General features: G+C 54.0%; 1 protein-coding gene across 1 annotated transcript in view; it reads left to right on the top strand.

The window, feature by feature from the left end:
* Positions 1 to 338: 338 nt before the first annotated feature.
* LOC135873386 (sodium-dependent proline transporter-like) overlaps positions 339 to 20,025 on the top strand; it is a 30,962-nt gene continuing 11,275 nt past the window's right edge. The window contains exons 1-4 of the mRNA XM_065397845.1: positions 339 to 345; positions 778 to 917; positions 7,943 to 8,171; positions 19,542 to 19,673. Coding sequence (XP_065253917.1) covers positions 339 to 345; positions 778 to 917; positions 7,943 to 8,171; positions 19,542 to 19,673 — 508 coding nt within the window. The remainder of the gene's footprint in view (positions 346 to 777; positions 918 to 7,942; positions 8,172 to 19,541; positions 19,674 to 20,025) is intronic.

Below are 20,025 nucleotides of genomic sequence, written 5' to 3'. Positions count from 1 at the left end.
TGAGGCAAACAGATACGAAGAGACTTGACCAAGGTCAAATGGGAAATCTGGGGCAGAGTAAGGAGTTGAACTTGGGTTGTTTAAGTGCCCAGCTAGCACCCTCACCATTGGACCAGCTCTCTCTCTAGAAGGATTGAGCCTGCACCCTCCTTCGTACAAAGCAGAACACGTCCCCCATTCCACCAAGTCCAGGAGATGGGAAGTCAGGCTGAATTTTGGGGAGAAGCGAAGGGTCAGGTCCATCCTTGGGGAGGGCTGAAGGGTACAGTTTGGCTTGCAGGGACATCTATGAATCTTTGCCCCTTTCCCCACATTGATCCTGACACTTTGTTGCCCCCATGGGAGGTGAGTGATGTGTAATTAGCACTGCACACACATTAATGAATTAATCCTAACTACCAAGTTGTGTTCCTGGTCCCTGCCAAAGATGGGAGATGCCCGTAAGCAAGCTCCTTAGGGCAGGGACAATGTCTCTTCACATGTCTGCAAAGCACACAGCTCCTTAAGACCTTCCCAGGCAGGCAACCATAGTAGTTCAGCCTCCCGCTGTGTGACATCTCCCTTATTCCTTTGCCTGCTGCATGCACAGAAAGGGACCGTGTCTCTTTAAGCTTGGGGAGAGCTCCCTTGCCTGAGTGAGGGTGGGTTCTGGTTACTGTGAAGAATCCAGGTGACATGTGAGGCTAAGGGGCGGGGCTTCACCTGGCCCCCAGGTGAGAGCGATATGGGCTACAGTTCCCTAACGTCTGTGTCTCTTCCTCCCTTGCCGTGGCTTAGGCTGGAGTAGGTTCTTCCTCTGCTGGCTCCTTTCATTCACCTGCAGTCTTGGAATGAAGCTGTTCCCTGAACAATGGCCCGGCGAGGGTGTAAGGCAGAGTGACTTCCCGGAGCAGGAAATGCCAGCGACTGTGATGCCGGTGAGTATAGCAGGGCTTGGGCTAGGACTAGGACTCTTCCTTTCTAGGTGTCTGGGGATGGGGCTGCGAGTCTCTGATTATCCCCAGACTGGGTGCAGATTGGCAGCCCTAGGGCAGGCTTCCCCACCTGAATCATGACTTGGGAAGGGGGAGCTCTTGAGGCCCCCATTCAGCTGGGATCACTCCCTGTTGAGATTTGAGCATATGTCTGAGACATCCCATGCACACAACTACTTTCACCTGAGCACCAAACTTTCTAGTTCTTCCTCTCCCGGTGTTGGCTGGGCTGGGCTGGGCTTGAACTTGTGACCTAGAGGTGACAGGCTCCCATCAAAAGCCATGGAGTTCAGAGATGCCAAGCTGGCTGTGTGTATTTAACTCCCCTTGTTGTTACATTTTGTAGCTCCTACCATAAGCAGGGTTCTCCTGCACCTCCTTCCCCATTAGCCTGTAGCAGGCTGCTACAGATGCTGATCTTGGTTGGTTACACAGGTAGCTTTCGAGTGATGACTCTATTTGCTTCATTGGTGTTACTGTGGGTCTCTGCTGGAGTGACTGAGATTGGAATCTGGCCCACTAATTGCCTTAGTTCTGGATTTCCTTGGAGGGATTTTGTGTGTGTGTTTAATCCCCGAAGCACCTTTAAGGTAGTACATATTGCATCTGGTTACAAAGAATCCAAGCTCAAAAAGGCTTAAATCAGATCATTTATAACCTTTGGAGTGTAGCTGTATAGTGGTGGTGTTTCCTATTTTTGTGCTTCTAGCTCTATGATAGTTTATCATCACAATCCACCAACAGAGGAGTATAAAAACTCCTAGACCATAAATCCTATCCGGATCTTGCCCATCCCTTGTCTGGAACAGGGTTTCCCACGCTGATGTGGTGACACTCACAACTTGCCAGGTGCATAAAAGTTTCACCTAATGCAGGAAATGAAACAGTTTGCACCTGCCTTCTCCTTTAATATGAGGGAGGAGGGTGAGACCTGTGGAGAATAGAACTCCCAGAATGCAGTGCTCTCTTGATCCAAGTGAGATGCACCAGACTCTCTCCACCCCACTAATTTAGTCTGACTTGCTGCAGGCATGCAGGAAAGACTGTGGCTGGTGTATTTCCCATACATCAGACCCAGTTGATGCACCATAGCCCGTACCCTGATGGCACTGAGCAGATGTGACTAATGTTTGCGGCTCCCAGAGTGTCTGTGTAGGAGACTGAAATAGACAGAGCCCTCTTCCTCTTCTTGCCTTTGCAGCCCTCATGTGACTAAGCGTGTGGTGCTGTGGGTTAGCAGCGCAGGGTCCACAGAGGCAAAGGGTGTCTACTGCTCAGAGCTGCCATCCTGGGCCTTTTGGTTCTGTGCAGCTGGGTTTCCGTGGGACCCTGCCATGGGCATTAGTCATGTAAAGCCGGCCTGTCTGAGAGAGCTGCAGGCTATGCTGGGGTGTGGCTGCCCTTTCAGGTTTCTGGCAATTGTTCTTCTGTTGCTGCACCACAGAGAAAAGCAACAGGGCCCTGTCATCAGCACTGGTCCTATCACAAACAGCACAACTGCATGCAGGGGGCATCATCCGGGTCAGCCCCATCTCCCCTCCTGATAAGGGGGCTGGGACGGGGAATGGCAAACTCCTGATCCCATACACGTCCCCTGTTATCGTGGCTCACGGCAACTCTCTGGTCTCCCACCTCCCCTCCCTGCCCCCCAGTAGTCTTTGGGGCACTCTCGCCTGAGGTCCTGCCATCGCAGAGCCCGACTTCTGACTCCGTGCAGGCCTCCTGCTGAAAGGAATGTGAACGATCAGGGTTTTGCTGGGCGGTACCACGTGACGTCACCCACCCGAGGGCGGTGGCTCAGCCGGCCCTGGTGTGTTTACTGTACACAGAGACGATAGCTATGGAATTGAGATAACTGCACAATAACACTGTGAAACACAGAGTGCCAGCCTGGGTGTAACGAATACGCCGCTCGGGCTCAGCAGGCTCCGAACAGGCTCTGTCTGCCTCTGTTGTTAACAGGGCCAGGCCAAGAGCACCAGCCTCCATTACCCACCTGTTAGCTTTCGAAACAAACAGCTTTGTGCTTTCTCTCACGCTGCCCCACCACGCCTGCAAGGCCCTCCCTGTAATCGCTCACAGAGCTACCTCACTGTCTGCCTTCGAATCTCGCCACAGAACTCTCCTTTGCTGTGAGGCCTACAAAAAAACCGGCTGGTGTCCTGAGACCGCTGCCAACGGCAGAGCAGGATGGCCTCGTTGTGCTCCCCTATCGGTCTGTCTCTTCATCGCTTGTTTTCAACCATGAGCTTTTGGGGGCACGGCCCATTGTTTTGTTCTGTGTCTGTACAGCGCCTAGCACAATGGAGTTCCTGCTCCTTGACCAAGAACATAAGAACAGCCGCACGGTGTCAGGCCAATGGTCCATCTCGCCTAGTATCTTGTCTCTGACAGTGGCCAGTGCCAGACTAGGGCTCCTAGGTGCTAAGATAATAAATTTAAGGTGTTCAGAGAGATGGCACCCCCTCTGCCCCCTTATGAATTTCCCCTGGATACCATGCTTTTCAGACAGTGTCTGTCCATGTCTGGAAGGCAGGCAGGGGCAGCCTGTTGAGCCACCCACTAGAGTTCCGCTGGAAAGAGGTTCTCCCTGCTGACTACTTAAGCAATAGCCTATTGGAACTAAGGGGCCACATCATATACAATAATACACGTATGCTAAACACGCCTGACTGCTCGAGCTACACTGTTCCATGTCTAGACACTTACATGGTCGCCGTCGTATCTGAGCACCTCATGTATATTAATGAGTTAGTCTTCACAACACTCCTGTTGGGGGGAGTCATTGTCACCCTCCTTTTACAGGCGGGGATACTGAGGCACCGGGAGACTAAGTGATTGGCCCAAGGTATCACTGGAAGTCCTGGGAATAGAACCTAGATTTACTGGGTCCCATTCCAGTACCTTAACCCTTAGTCCATCCTTCCTCCATTAAACTGGCCGACCCGTCCTTAACACCACTGTGGCAGCTAGTACAGCCTTTTTTGGTAGGGTTGGGTGTCTAATGTCCTATGTGCAACGTGGCTGCCAGTCTGGGTCTCTGGCTGGCTTGTAGCAGACAACAGGGCTTCCACATCAGAAAATCCACCCTCCAGAAGCTGGCCCTGACTGATCCCCTCTTGTTAGCAGCCTCCGCAGAGGCCAAGGGAACTGAAGTGGGGCTGTGGTCAGGGCAGCTGTTGCTCATGCAATACCTCTTCCGTGCATGAACAGAACTAAAAACTCATGGGAAACTGCGTGTGAGCACAGAGACGTGGCACGGCCCTGTGGTATTTTGTCACTTGTTTTCTGCTTCCCAGCATGCAGAGGCTGTTGTGCCTTGGATGTGGCCTCCAAGGCTGGGAAATGACCGGCAGGCAGCTGGCGACATAGACTTGAGCAATAGGACGTGCCACTTTGGGGAATGTGCTTTGCTGCTGTTACCTACTTCTGAGGGAGCAGGGGTGGGTGTGAAGCTGAAAACACCCATTACAAGAGAAGCGTGGGGAGGTGGTAAGAATTGTGCCAGGATTTAGAGCCAGTTAAAATGACCAATTGCATAGGCGCCCGGAGGCCCCACTCAGGATCGAGCCCCGTTGTGCGGGTGGGTGCTGTAGGAATGCATAGTAAGAGAGCTTGTGGTGTAAGTTAAGACAATGCAACGAGTGGGTGTGACCGAGAACTGGGGAGGTAAGAGTGTGCTGGCAGCATGGTGTTACACGGATCAGCTACAAGCACCTTTTGCAGGCGTTGAGTCTGTTTTATCCATCCATGGAGTCTCTGCAGGTAGTACGGCCAGTGCTAAGGGGCCGAGAGAATTTCTGCCTCCCGCCCAGTTTGGCTATCAGAATCCTTCCTCCTCCCACCCTACACACACAGGAAATGTTGTGTCTTTCCCTAAAAACAATCTTAGTTTGAGAGAAGTGAGGTTGGAGGTAGCGTTCTCTAATAGTTCAAGTAGGGGCCTGGAAGTTAGGGTTTCTAGGTTCGGTTACTCTGCTACTGCCACTTGGTGTGACCTTTGGCTTGTCACTTCATCACTGTGTGCCTCAGTTGCCCCATTTCTAAACCAGGGGTGACAATACTGACCAGTCTGGCTAAGACAAATTCATGTTTGTGCAGGACTTCCAGATCTTTTGAGTGAGGCTATAAGTGCAGAAAAGGCTTCATTTGTGGCGGTTCCGAGCCCCGGCGCCTCTGGGCCTGGCGGTCCCGAGCCCCGGCGCCTCTGAATTGCTGCATCAGTTATGAATGTAAAAGAATTGCTTGAGCCCCAGCACCTCATTGCTTGAGTCCTGAACCTCTTTCATTACAAATGAAGCACTGGTGCAGAGTATTCAATTTCCATAATAATCAGCCTTGCTCCAAAACGAGCTCTGACCTCCAGTCACTCTTATGGTTTCTGTAATTCTTCAAGGCAGAGGTGGGGTTGGGAGAACGTGCTGGATTTGGGATTCTGTGACCCCTCTACGGCCATTTTCCATAGCAGTTGCGTTTTGTGAAACAGTTTTTCCATGACCTAACCCATTGATTCAAAAGGGAAATTTAAGTCAAGACACATAATTTATAGTGGGCTCTGACAGCACTGACTAATAATCCTCCCCTGTGGGGTAGATGATTAAATATCATTATCCCTATTTCACAGATGGGGAAATTGAGTCACAAAGGTTAAGTGGTCTGCCCAAGGCTCCGCAGCCAATCGGTGGCAGAGCTGGGATTAGAACTCATGAGTTCCTGGCCCTGTGGCCGGTGCTCCAAACCATGCTGCCTGTGTGTGTTTCAACCTGACAGCCTTCAATGCCAGAGCATGGTGCTTTGATTACACTCAGTCCAGAGGAGTTTATAACTTAAGGACCTGACCCGGTTGGGTGCTGAGCCCCTTTGGGCCCCACTGGCTTTTCTAGGGCGCTGAGCATCCCCAGTGCTCACTGGACTGGTCCCTACGTTCTCGGTTCTACCTGCTGGCTCTGACCTGGTTTTTCCAGCTCCGTCTCTGCTGATGACTGGCTCTTCTCAGTGTAGCGCTGTATAAAATACAGTGTCCTGCCTCCGGAGGACCCCCCCCCCCCAGGAACTGCTAAGGGAGAAGCTGCTGCCGGCTCCCAAGGTCTCTGGCTTCCACCAGAGCATCCCGGCTGCTGTTAGGGTTCAAGGAGCAGTGCTGACCTCAGTCGGGGGCTGGGGAGTGTCGAGGGCTCACTCAGCTCCCACCCTGCAGTCTGATTTGGGTGAAATCTTCGCCCCACTCAGTCGCTGCTGCTAACTGTCCCTGCAGATTGGTGGACTGTGAAATCCACTGCTCAGCAGCTGATGGCTCCACTCATATCAACGCTGCCCTGCCGGCAGCCACTGCCGAGAGCCCTGGGAGTCATGCATCTGCCACGTTCCCTGCAGCCCTTTCTCTCTGCTCCTTCCTTCCTTCCTCTGGTGTCCTATGCACTAATCAAGCCCTGTCCTGCCATTTGCTTCAGCCTGCCTCTCTCTCAGGGTGCCCGCTGGCTCAGCTGCCCTCCAGCGGCCTTCCCCCTCGGTGCCAGAGGCAGTGAGAGGTGAGATAGGTGGAGTGTGAGCTGGCTGGAGTCCCATAGGCCTGGGGCTGGCCCTACTGATGCTAGAGACGGCCAGATACAGATTTTGGGGTGGATCAAAAGGTTGCAGCTCTGGGTCCCTTGTGCCCTGCCCCCAGGCTTCCTTCCCATCCCGTGTGCCCATGTGATAGCTATGCTCTGGGAGCAGGCAGACTGGTGGTGCCGTGCCCCTTAGATGGGGGGGCCGGGGAGAGGTGATGGGGAGCCCTCTGGTACCGCAGCGCAGGTGTGAGCTTGGGAGCTGAGCCCACTCTGCAGGGAGCCAGAGTTCAATGCTGAGATAACTGGTGCCAAGTCGCTGGCTTCCCCACCCCTCCCGTGTGTGGGTCTGGATTCTCTAGGGCCTACTGGGGCTGGCCTACCCGTATGCACCTGCCATGTTACACGCAGGGACAGGAGGGGAGCTGCTGCCCCTGACACAAACCCGTTCAAATTCCCTCTCTCACAGCAGGCCTTGTGCCCGAGTTCAGCGCTCACACCAGCGAGGGTCTGGCAGCGCTGGCCGGAGATGGACAGCACTTCCCTGCAGCATGCACAAGCTGCTCCCCCTGTGCAGCCAGATACCTCTGCCGGTGCAGCGTGCTCCTTGCTTTCAGCCTCCCGTCCTCCCCTGACGACATCACTGCCAGTGCACCTCCGTCCTGGCTGCATCCCCCTCTGCTGGGGAGCGAGGAGACATGGTGCCAGTGTGACTGGCAGGGAAGATGGCCCTCGCCGTGTTAGGGATGGATTGGGGGTGGGGAAGGCACGATGTGAGGCCTGGGCAAGAGACAGAAGGAAAAGGACGGAGCTGAGAAATGCTGGGTGGGGGGAGACAGTGAGATGTGGACAGCCTGAGTGTGTGGGGCCGGAGTGAGGAGTCTCTGCTGACTGGGTGGGGGCCTGGTTGCTGGAGAGGACGGTGGTTCACTCAGCATGCGGTGACGGAGAACAGGGGCTGTGGAGAGGCCTTGGGAGGAAAGGTTGAGGGCTGAGTTTTGGCCCCACATTGACCAAGCTGATGGTGACACAGGCCGAGATGCAGGGTTGGGCAGAGGGAGACGGGTGGATCAGAGCCATTAGAAATAGGAGAGCCCTCCGTCATCCCATGTGGCCCATCTCCCCAAGGGCCAGCGCAGGGGCTTATTCCCTCCAGATCCCTCCACAGGGCTCTGTCCCAAGCCATGGGGGCTGGCTGAGTGGCCTAGAACTATGGGACAGCCTCCTCCATTCCTCTGTGAGGTGAGGCTGCAGGCATGGGTCTTCCAGGAGAGGTGCCTGGGGGAAGGTTGCTCAGAACTTGCTTGTGGGCTGACAGACCCACCCTCCCTCCCGGGGGCATGCGAGCGTGCATGCTGGCACTGCGGCTGAACGGGATTTGTCTGATCTCTGACTCTTTTCCCCCTTCTCCTCCCACCGCAGGGGAGTCCGGTCCAGCTGAACGGTGTGACCCTGGAGTCTGAACACCCGCAGTCCGTGAGCCAGCCCCAACCTGCCTTCCAGATCCAGCCCGTGACCCCGGACCCTGCCCCCTGCCAGCCCAGGGAGACGTGGGGTGGGAAGTACGAGTTCCTGCTCTCCTGCATCGGGTATTGCGTGGGGCTGGGCAACGTCTGGCGCTTCCCCTATCTCTGCTACCGCAATGGAGGAGGTGAGTCCCTGCAGGCCTCTTTGCTGCTATCTGTCTGATAATGCTGGACTGAAGCAGATGAGAACAGGTAACTGATCCCTTCAGTGGGAAGCATCTGCCTTCGGGTCACGTGATCACACTCCTCTTGCTCTGGAACTAATGCCTGGATCCATCAGGTGGTGGGAAGCTGGTGATGAGCAGAGGCAGAATATCTACTGAGTCCCAGACGAAATCCGAACGGATGGTGCTGTTTGCATGGAGCCGTGTTTGTCTAATAGCAGGGCCACTTGTGGGTGGTGGCATGGCCTAGCGGGTAGGGATCTGACTGAGTCAGGACACCTGGGTTCTGTTCCCACCGCTGCTCCTCAGAGATGCTGAGCGGTTATCATGTCTCCCCTCCGTCTTCTCTTCTCCAGACTAAACAAACCGATTTTTTTCAATCTTCCCCCATAGGTCATGTTTTCTAGACCTTTAATCATTTTTGTTGCTCTTCATAGAATCATAGAATATCAGGGTTGGAAGGGACCTCAGGAGGTCATCTAGACCAACCCCCTGCTCAAAGCAGGACCAATTCCCAACTAAATCATCCCAGCCAGGGCTTTGTCAAGCCGGGCCTTAAAAACCTCCAAGGAAGGAGATTCCACCACCTCCCTAGGTAACCCATTCCAGTGCTTCACCACCCTCCTAGTGAAATAGTGTTTCCTAATATCCAACCTAGACCTCCCCCACTGCAACTTGAGACCATTGCTCCTTGTTCTGTCAACTGCCACCACTGAGAACAGCTGAGCTCCATCCTCTTTGGAACCCCCCCTCAGGTAGTTGAAAGCAGCTATCAAATCCCCCCTCATTCTTCTCTTCTGGAGACTAAACAATCCCAGTTCCCTCAGCCTCTCCTCATAAGTCATGTGCTCCAGACCCCTAATCATTTTTGTTGCCCTCCGCTGGACTCTTTCCAATATTTCCACATCCTTCTTGTAATGTGGGGCCCAAAACTGGACTCAGTACTCCAGATGAGGCCTCACCAATGTCGCATAAAGGGGAACGATCACATCCCTCGATCTGCTGGCAATGCCCCTACTTATACAGCCCAAAATGCCATTAGCCTTCTTGGCAACAAGAGCACACTGTTGACTCATATCCAGCTTCTTGTCCACTGTGACCCCTAGGTCCTTTTCTGCAGAACTGCTACCTAGCCATTCGGTCCCTAGTCTATAGCTGTGCATGGGATTCTTCCGTCCTAAGTGCAGGACTCTGCACTTGTCCTTGTTGAGCCTCATCAGCTTTCTTTTGGCCCAATCCTCCAATCTGTCTAGGTCTCTCTGTATCTGATCCCTACCCTCCAGTGTATCTACCACGCCTCCCAGTTTAGTGTCATCTGCAAACTTGCTGAGAGTGCAGTCCACACCATCCTCCAGATCATTAATAAAGATATTAAACAAAACCGGCCCCAGGACCGACCCTTGGGGTACTCTGCTTGAAACCGGCTGCCAACTAGACATGGAGCCATTGATCACTACCCGTTGAGCCCGACGATCTAGCCAGCTTTCTATCCACCTTACAGTCCATTCATCCAGCCCATACTTCTTTAACTTGGCGGCAAGAATACTGTGGGAGACAGTATCAAAAGCTTTGCTAAAGTCAAGGAATAACACATCCACTGCTTTCCCCTCATCCACAGAGTCAGTTATCTCTTCATAGAAGGCAATTAGGTTAGTCAGGAATGACTTCCCCTTGGTGAATCCATGCTGACTGTTCCTGATCACTTTCCTCTCCTCTAAGTGTTTCATAATTGATTCCTTGAGGACCTGCTCCATGATTTTTCCAGGGACTGAGGTGAGGCTGACTGGCCTGTAGTTCCCCGGATCCTCCTCCTTCCCTTTTTTAAAGATGGGCACTACATTAGCCTTTTCCCAGTCATCCGGGACCTCCCCCGATCGCCATGAGTTTTCAAAGATGATGGCCAATGGCTCCGCAATCACATCCGCCAACTCCTTTAGCACCCTCGGATGCAGCGCATCTGGCCTCATGGATTTGTGCTCATCCAGTTTTTCTAAATAGTCCCGAACCACTTCTTTCTCCACAGAGGGCTGGTCACGTCCTCCCCATACTGTGCGGCCCAGTCCAGCAGTCTGGGAGCTGACCTTGTTTGTGAAGACAGAGGCAAAAAAAGCATTGAGTACATTAGCTTTTTCCACATCCTCGGTCACTAGGTTGCCTCCCTCATTCAGTAAGGGGCCCACACTTTCCTTGACTTTCTTCTTGTTGCTAACATACCTGAAGAAACCCTTCTTGTTACTCTTAACATCTCTTGCTAGCTGCAACTCCAAGTGTGATTTGGCCTTCCTGATTTCACTCTTGCATGCCTGAGCAATATTTTTATACTCCTCCCTGGTCATTTGTCCAATCTTCCACTTCTTGTAAGCTTCTTTTTTGCGTTTAAGATCAGCAAGGATTTCACTGTTAAGCCAAGCTGGTCGCCTGCCATATTTACTATTCTTTCTATACGTCGGGATGGTTTGTTCCTGCAACCACAATAAGGATTCTTTAAAATACAGCCAGCTCTCCTGGACCCCTTTGCCCTTCATGTTATTCTCCCAGGGGATCCTGCCCATCTGTTCCCTGAGGGAGTCAAAGTCTGCTTTTCTGAAGTCCAGGGTCCGTATTCTGCTGCTCTCCTTTCTTCCTTGTGTCAGGATCCTGAACTCGACCATCTCATGGTCACTGCCTCCCAGGTTCCCATCCACTTTTGCTTCCCCTACTAATTCTTCCCTGTTTGTGAGTAGCAGGTCAAGAAAAGCTCTGCCCCTAGTTGGTTCCTCCAGCACTTGCACCAGGAAATTGTCCCCTACACTTTCCGAAAACTTCCTGGATTGTCTGTGCACCGCTGTATTGCTCTCCCAGCAGATATCAGGGTGATTAAAGTCTCCCATGAGAACCAGGGCCTGTGATCTAGCAACTTCTGTTAGTTGCTGGAAGAACGCCTCGTCCACCTCATCCCCCTGGTCTGGTGGTCTATAGCAGACTCCGACCACGACATCACCCTTGTTGCTCACACTTCTCAACTTTATCCAGAGACTCTCAGGCTTTTCTGCAGTTTCATACCGGAGCTCTGAGCAGTCATACTCCTCTCTTACATACAATGCAACTCCCCCACCTTTTCTGCCCTGCCTGTCCTTCCTGAACAGTTTATATCTATCCATGACAGTAATCCAGTCATGTGAGTTATCCCACCAAGTCTCTGTTATTCCAATCGCATCATAGTTCCCTGACTGTGCCAGGACTTCCAGTTCTCCCTGCTTGTTTCCCAGGCTTCTTGCATTTGTGTATAGGCACTTAAGATAACTCATCGATCGTCCCTCTTTCTCAGTATGAGACAGGAGTCCTCCCCTCTTGCGCTCTCCTGCTCTTGCTTCCTCCCAGGATCCCATTTCCCCACTTACCTCAGGGCTTTGGTCTCCTTCCCCCGGTGAACGTAGTTTAAAGCCCTCCTCACTAGGTTAGCCAGCCTGCTTGCGAAGATGCTCTTCCCTCTCTTCGTTAGGTGGAGCCCGTCTCTGCCTAGAACTCCTCCTTCTTGGAACACCATCCCATGGTCGAAGAATCCAAAGCCTTCTCTCCGACACCACCTGCGTAGCCATTCGTTGACTTCCACGATTCGACGGTCTCCACCCAGGCCTTTTCCTTGCACAGGGAGGATGGACGAGAACACCACTTGCGCCTCAAACTCCTTTATCCTTCTTCCCAGAGCCACGTAGTCTGCAGTGATCCGCTCAAGGTCATTCTTGGCAGTATCATTTGTTCCCACGTGGAGAAGCAGGAAGGGGTAGCGATCCGAGGACTTGATGAGTCTCGGCAGTCTCTCCGTCACATCATGTATCCTAGCTCCTGGCAAGCAGCAGACCTCTCGGTTTTCCCGGTCGGGGCAGCAGATAGATGTCTCAGTCCCCCTGAGGAGGGAGTCCCCGACCACCACCACCCTCCTCCTCCTCTTGGGAGTGGTGGTCGTGGAACCCTCATCCCTAGGACAGTGCATCTTTTGCCTTCCAATCGGTGGAGTCTCCTTCTGCTCCCTTCCTTCAGATGTGTCATCTAGTCCACTCTCCGCATTAGTACCTGTAGAGAGAACATGGAAACGATTGCTCACCTGTATCTCCATTGCTGGTACATGGACGCTCCTCTTTCTCCTTCTGGAGGTCACATGCTGCCAAACTTCTTCACCATCCTTCTGTCCCTGCTGCGCCTGCTCTGAATCTTCAGAACATTGTGGCTGTAGAAGCATCTCCTGACGTCTGTCCAGGAAATCTTCATTTTCCCTTATGCAACGCAGAGTCGATACTCGTTTCTCCAGACCTCGAACCTTCTCTTCCAATACGGAGACCAGCTTGCACTTTGTACAGACAAAGTCGCTTCTGTCCTGTGGAAGAAAGACAAACATGGCACAACCTGTGCAGGTTACAACAGCTGATCGCTCACCTTCCATATCACCTTCCTCTTAAGAGCTTCCTCAGCTGATGCAGTAACTAGTCAGAGAAACCCACAGATGAAAGCCTCAGTGCGCTCTCCCCAGGCAAACTCCCTCTGTTAGCCTCTGCTGTTCGCCGCTCAGCTGGTTCGCTGCTGACTGCCCTTATATACCAGTCAGGCCCACTCAAGGCCCACCTGGAACAAAGCACTCCCTATTCACACTTTTCAAACAAACAAGCAAGCAGTCAAGCACACGGTCAAACTGACAAACTGTCCCAGCAACAGACACTCAGATACTCACCAACACAGCCCCCCTAATGCAGCACTTAGCGTACCTCCTCTCGGACAGCTCCCAGGCAAACTCCCTCTTTTAGCCTCTGCTGTTCGCCGCCTTAGCCTCTGCTGTTCTCTGGCCTTCCTCCATTTTGTCCACATCTTTCCTGAAATGTGGCGCCCAGAACTGGACACAATACTCCAGCTGAGGCCTAATCAGCGTGGAGTAGAGCGGAAGAATTATTTCTCGTGTCTTGCTTACCACACTCCTGCTAATACATCCCAGAATGAGGTTTGCTTTTTTTGCAATGGCGTTACACTGTTGACTCGTATTTCGTTTGTGATTCACTGTGACCCTCAGATCCCTTTCCACAGTACTCCTTCCTAGGCAGTCATTTCCCGTTTTGTATGTGTGTAACTGATGGGTTCTTCCTAAGTGGAGTTCTTTGCATTCGTCCTTATTGAACTTCATCCTGTTTACGTTAGACCATTTCTCCAGTTTGTCCAGATCATTTTGAATTTTAATCCTATCCACCAAAGCACTTGCAACACCTCCCAGCTTGGTATTGTCCACAAACTTTAAGTGTCCCCTCTATGCCATTATCTAAATCATTGATGAAATATTGACCAGAACCAGACCCAGAACTGATCGCTGTGGGACCCCACTCGATATGCTCTTCCAGCTTGACTGTGAACCACTGATAACTACTCTCTGGGAACGGTTTTCCAACCAATTATGCACCCACCTTGTAGTAGCTCCATCTGGGTTGTATTTCTCTAGTTTGTTTATGAAGAGGACAGTATCAAAAGCCCTTATTATATTTTATTGGTTCTGGGCAGGCTGTAAAGGAAGGAGTCTGGCTTATCTGCTGGCAGATGATCCATACGTTTTCAGAAAGCGATGTTTTGGGGACTTGGTAACTAACTTTATGAACTGGGGCAATCTCTTCCCAGCCCTAAATAGAACCCCAAATCTGGAGAGTCTTGCCTGGCGGCTTTGGAGCGAAAGGTTAGCACACGCTAGTCAAGGCTGCTGGGCTTTGGGTCAGGCCTCTGAGCTCAACTTTGGCTCTTGAATGAGCAGATCAGTGCAAGAGCAACACGTCTGAGGTACTGCGAGACACGTGCCCCAGAGATGTTACCCCAGGGCAGCCCCGTCGAGCTGGAATCGTTCAGCTATTTCCAAGCAGTGGGGTTTTTGCTTTGTGGGGGGCACAGTTAATTTGTTCTTGCTGCTGCTGCTGCTGCTGTGGCATGGACTGACCAAGCCGGGTTTTCCAGCGCACATTTGCTCTTGGACGCAGCCTTCATGGCCTGACACAAGTTCAAAGTGTGTTAAGGCCCCTTTTGTTGGGGTTCTTGCCTGACCTCTTCTCCAACTTTAAAGAAGCAGTCCAGCCTGCCTGAGTAATTAGCCATGCCCTCAGGGAGCCCCTAGTGACTGCTAATGAAGGGAGGTTCTGGGGATTACCTCATGGTGCAAGTTTCCCTGCCGAGCACAGCTAATCCCCTCTGCAATGCACACAGTAGAGAGGGGAAACCAGTGCTGGCTGGTTGGTATGGGAGGAGCTTGGAATCGGGTCTCCTAACTGGATCAGGTCTGATCAAGCTTTCCTTGTGCACCGGAGAGCTGCAGGTTTCGGCTAGCCAAGCAGCTCCCGCTTGAGCGCTTGCCTACTGAAATGATCTAGGGAGTATGTCGTTCGGAATGGACAGACCCATTGCAAAGCGAGAGACCGAAGTGGGTGAGGGAATCTCTCTGATTGGACCAACTTCGGTTGGTGAGAGAGACCAGCTTTTGAGTTTACACAAAGCTCTTCTCTGTGGCTCTTGAAAGCTGGTCTCTCTCACCAACCGAAGTTGGTCCAATCAGAGAGATTCCCTCCCCCACCTTGTCTCTAACCTGGGACCAGCACGGCTACAGCAACGCGGCATCCAGGCCTTCTGTTCAGATTCTCGGCATGCAACTGTGGGCTGTGATCTCCTGCAGCCTTAAAAGCTAGGCAGGGTCAGTCCTGGGCACTGCTTGGCTGGGGAGATCTCCAAAGGAGCCTCAGGGTACTTCTGGGAGAGCAGTGTTGCGGATTGAGCAGGCGGCGTTCTTCTAAACGAAGCATGGTGTCTGGCGGAGGAGAGGGGTGCTAGGCTGCTGGAGGTGCCTGCTCCCTGTCCCTCCCTGCAGGAGGAGGGCGTTAACCCTCCTGTGCCTTAGCCAGTTCCAGTGGCCCCATTCCCCTGCTGTGGAGGCATGGTGGGCCCCGAGGGCAGGCACAGAGTCCCAGTGGGGTGACCGGGAGGAAGCTGAAGGTGGGGGAGGAGGTGGGACAGGAAGGCAGAGGAGGAGTCTGGCCGGAGCAACAGGAGGAAGGAGATTTCCAGAGGAGGCCCAGGGAGCGTCGCAGAGGCCGGAGAGAGGAGCGCAAGCGAGCTAGCAATGAGAATGGAGCGGCTCACAGCTCCGAGCCCGCCCATGGCGCTCTCATGCAGGGCAAGACGAAGACCCTGTTGTGGAAGACACTGTGGCTTTATCCACTGTGGTGCAGAGCGGAAGCACGTGAGCCTCCGTGCTGCTGAGGCTCTCCCTGGAGAGGTGTTCTGAGTAGACTTTTAACCACACCTCTCGCGGCAGCGTGAATGCCCTGGTCCTAGACCGAAGGGACCATTGGGGCCATCTAGCCTGGCCTCCTGCGGAAAGTCTGGGTATGCTTGGCCCTGCTTCAGCGCAGGGGCTGCACTAGGCCAGCGGGTCTCAAACGTCATTGCCCCACGACCCCCTTCTGACAACAAAATTACTGCATGGCCCCGGGTGGGAGGGAGAGGGGGCCGGAGCCCGAACCCCGCAGCCCGGGGGGGGGCGGGAGATGGAGCTCAGGCTTCAGCTTCAGCTCCGGGTCCCAGCAAGTCTAATGCTGGCCCTGGAAACTCCATTAAGACGGGGCCCTGACCCATAGTTTGCGAACTGCTGCACTAGGCGACCTCTCATGGTCCATCTCTATGGTTCTGTGACAGGCGGTAGCACAAAGCACCTATGTCAAGCAGGGCCACTCCAATCCGACCAGTGTCTAACGTCTTGCAAAGTCATGGTGGGGGGTGCTCTATTGGGAGGAGATCAAAACTGCTCCTGGGGGGATTCTGCATCACTGCATGCCCGCAGAAAATGCCCCTCCCACCCCACCCCCGCAGATTTCCTGTGTTTCCCTGCAGAAAATGGCAGGGAAGCCTTGTGGGTGGGGGGAAAGGGGCGAGTATGGGTGCAGTTTGTGGGGGGGGATTGCCCCCCTCCAAACAGAGGCGAGGCCTGGGGGCGCACACGGGGTTACATGCCACTGCCCCCCCCCCTTCTGCCCAGCTGAAGGAGGCTGTGTCTGGGCTCCGCTGACTAATCTGCAGCTGAATGCCGCCTCCTGGGTCCTAGTGCCAGTCCTCTCCCCTTCTGTGTGCTGGGAGCCTTCCTGTTTTCTGTGCAACAAGTGCCAGCGGTGGGGCAGGGGAAATGAGGGAAGGGGGAAGAGGCAGTGGGGAAGGAAGGGGGTGGAATAGGGCATGGGGGGGGGATGGAGAAGAAAAGGGGATAGGGGAATTGGGAGCCTGGCATGCAGTGTTCCCTCAGCAGCAGCTGGGGCTCCTCTGCTAAGCAGGCCCATCAAACCCTCACCCTGACAAGCCCTACCCCCCTACACCTGGTCCCCTCTGATGAGCCCCCCACCCCCGGATCCCCACCCCACTGAGCCCCAACCAGCTGCACCTGGACCCCCACCCCCTCAAGTCCCACTCCCTCAGCACCCGAACCTCACCCAGACCCCCCCCCCCCGATCCCCAACAACCTTCACCGGGATCCCCTGCGGTGTCCCATTGACCCCACACCCGGAACCCCTCAATGAGCCCCTGTGCATTCAGATCTCCCACGGAGCTGCCCGCACCCAGATTGCCCCCCACAGAAATCTCTCACCCCACACCTGGATCCGCCCACACTGAGCCCCTCCACACTGGGATCCTGCTGGGCTGAGCCTGCCCACCCACACCTGGTGCACCTGGCGCAGAGGGGCAGGGCCCTGGGGAGTTTCTGGGGCAGGCCCAGCCCTTGTGCTGTGTCAGGGTCAGGTGCAGCCTCATGACCGAGTCCCTGTATCGGGGAAGGTGGGGGCTTCAGGATGATCTCCCACCTCAATGCAACCAGTGGCCGGTGCTCCCCCTGCCATGCCGGAGCCTCCACATTTATTTACTGACAGACAACATTTGCATAATTTTAAAAGATTGTGCGCAGAATTTTAAATTTTTTGGCGCAGAATCCCCTCAGGAGTGAAAAAAAAGGAGTAAACTTTTCACTGCCAGCTCTCTGGTGTTTATACACAACCCTAACCAGCCAGTTTGTGCATGCAACACAAGGGGAAATACTTTGACTGCATCTGTATTTTAGCCTCTATGCTGACAAGTCTGTGTGTTCACCACAAGATGTCTCTCCAGGCTCTCTGAAGGCACCGTTCTGTAGCCTCTTCCAGAAGATGACTGGTTTGGAGCATTAGTACTGGCGCTGGTTTAGTAAAGGTGCTCTCTGCATTCGAGCTCTGGAGGACTGTATTGAACTGGGGAGCTTGTGCTGGTGACGGGCTTGTGTTAGGAAATCATAAAAGTGACTGGACCCTTTTCCTACGTGGGTCTCCTAGGGTGACCAGACAGCAAGTGTGAAAAATCGGGATGGGGTTGGGGGGTAATAGGCGCCTATAGAAATAAAATGCCCCAAATATCGGGACTGTCCCTATAAAATAGGGACATCTGGTCACCCTAGGGTCTCCGAAGTGTGTCAGGGCAATGAATGACAGCACACGTGATGGGATGGCATTGCCTTTTATGTGGCTGGCTGGAATGGACCATCGTGGGTGGGAATTGAGTGGACAAGCACAGGAAAGCTGTGTGTGTTCATGGGAGCTGCTGCCTTCTCCTGGATGGAGTATGCCAGACCTGTGTGTACAGAGCAATACGTGTGTGTCCAACATCTGAATTAGTGGAACTACTGTTAGGGGCCTGGGTTAGCTCACCTGAGGGTCTGGGTCTTTTGGGGGAGTCTAAGTTTGTGGTTTCTGTTCCTGGAGGGATTTAGCTGATGCCCGTCAGTGTCTGTGCGCTTGTAGCCCAAGGGCAGACTTTAACAATAACATCGTAGGAGCCTATAGTTGTGTCAACTCTTTCGATTCCAGATACAATTGATTTGACTTAACAAGTCAAAAGAGTTTCTGGCTTCCAGGGTTGCAAATGCCGTCTGGGTTCTAAACACCCACCGCGTGTTGTGTGTTTTGCCGCCCTCTTATGGGCGATAAAGGTTCTGTCGCTAAAACTGAGGTGAAGCTTCCACTCGCAATGAAGCAAGAGAGAGTCCTGCTTGCTCTCCTGTGTCTGAGAGGGTCTGGCTGCTGGGGGCCTGGAGAGGTAACTGTGTGGAGGAGGCCATATTTAGGGGGTTGCTATTCAGTCTGGAATCGCCCTGTAACACTGAGCTCTGCAGAGGTTTCGCGGTGACACTGGAAAATGCTCAGGGTGAGTGTTTGACTGAAATGGAAAAAAATATCTTCCTCCACCCCTTCCCATCAGACATTTTCCTTTGTCAGTGGAAAACGCCCCATGTGCAGTGGAAGGATGGGCCCGTCCTAGAGCTGACAAAGGTGGATTTCCCTCCCCTGGGTGACGTGTTCAGTGCAAGCGACCCCATTTGGGGACAAAGTAGCACCTGGCTCTGCTTTTCCATGCAGAACGGCGTGGGGCTGCTTTCAGTTTCACTCTCTGCCCGTGTCCGTGTCCAAGACATGCCATTGACTGGCTGCAGCTCACCCCTGCGCAGTGGCTCTGCACATGGCCCGTGCGCCACTAGAATCCCACCCCACCCCCAGAGTTTGGTTTATGGGGCCGTTAGTAGCACCTGTGCCTTGTGGGGTGAATGTCCCCCAGCACTGGTCAATAGCTAGAGCAGCAGGGTGCCGAGGAGCAGCAGGGCTGGGAGTCGGGAACACGTGTGTTCTAATCCCAGCTCTGCCTTTGGCTGCCGGAGCCAGTCCTGTCCCCTCTCTGTGCCTCAGTTTACCCGTCAGTAAAATGAGCTCGTGACCTGCCATGCAGGAACGGTGCTTGCGGCAGTTAGAACAGGCGAGGAGGTGCGATGGGTGGGAGCTGGGTAGGAAGCAGAGCCCCTGGTTGGGTGGGGTTTCTGTGCTGCTCTGACAGGCTGCCATTCATCCCCCTACAGCTCCTTTTTCAATGGCGGGGAAAGAGCTCCTGGCTGTCAGTACCGGAAGGAGCAGGGCGAGGCTGGCGGGCTGGAGTTCAGTGGGGTGGGAGCCCGTTCTGCCCCACGCCTCAGTGTCTCAACCCAGACACGTGATTTCCCTGCGTCAAATGTGCCTTCCGCATGGCGGGGTAAAGCAGGAACGCACCCTGTGCCGAGGTCGCCAGCAGCTGGAGCCGAACGTGCTGCCTCTGCGCTAGGTTTCCCCAGCCACAACCTGGCTGTCAGGGTGTTGCAGTCAGGCCTGTTCTGCCCTGGCCGCTGGCTCTCCCACCAGCTGTGGGCTCCTGAGAGGCAGGGTCTCTGTTCTGCCCCTTCCCTGTGGCTGAGTATCCGAGTTCTTGCCTCCTTGCTAACCGTGTCTGCTCCCTCTTCCCCAGGGGTCTTCCTGATCCCCTACTTCGTCATGCTGCTCTTCACCGGCCTGCCCCTGTTCCTGCTGGAGCTCAGCCTCGGCCAGTACGGCGCTGCAGGGCCCATCACCGTCTGGAAGTGCTGCCCCCTGCTGAAAGGTGAGTCCGTGCCTGGCGCAGCGTCCCACTCCCCTGAATGAGCAGGGCGTGGGAAGAGCCAGCCCTGTACATCTTACCTCCCCTAACCACTTCTGGCCCCTGGACACACAGTCTTCTTCTCCGTCACCCACAAACCACAGTGGACAAGGTCCTCTGCCTCTCGCTCTGACCATGTCACCTCCCGCTCTAGATCCCTCCTCCACCGAGTCCAGTTCAAACAGCCTGTCCGCCCCTTCCAGGCCTGGCAGAGCTCCACCCCCATCCCGTATCTGACCACATCCCTTAGCACAGCCCCCCCCCCAGCCTCCGGGCTAGGTTTATCCACTCCCCCAGCTGTCTCCGCACTGTCTCA

The sequence above is a fragment of the Emys orbicularis genome, chromosome 1 (assembly GCF_028017835.1).
Source record: "Emys orbicularis isolate rEmyOrb1 chromosome 1, rEmyOrb1.hap1, whole genome shotgun sequence".
Lineage (NCBI taxonomy): Eukaryota > Metazoa > Chordata > Testudines > Emydidae > Emys > Emys orbicularis.
Note: the sequence above shows the minus strand (reverse complement) of the source record. Positions and strands in the feature narration are given on the sequence as shown.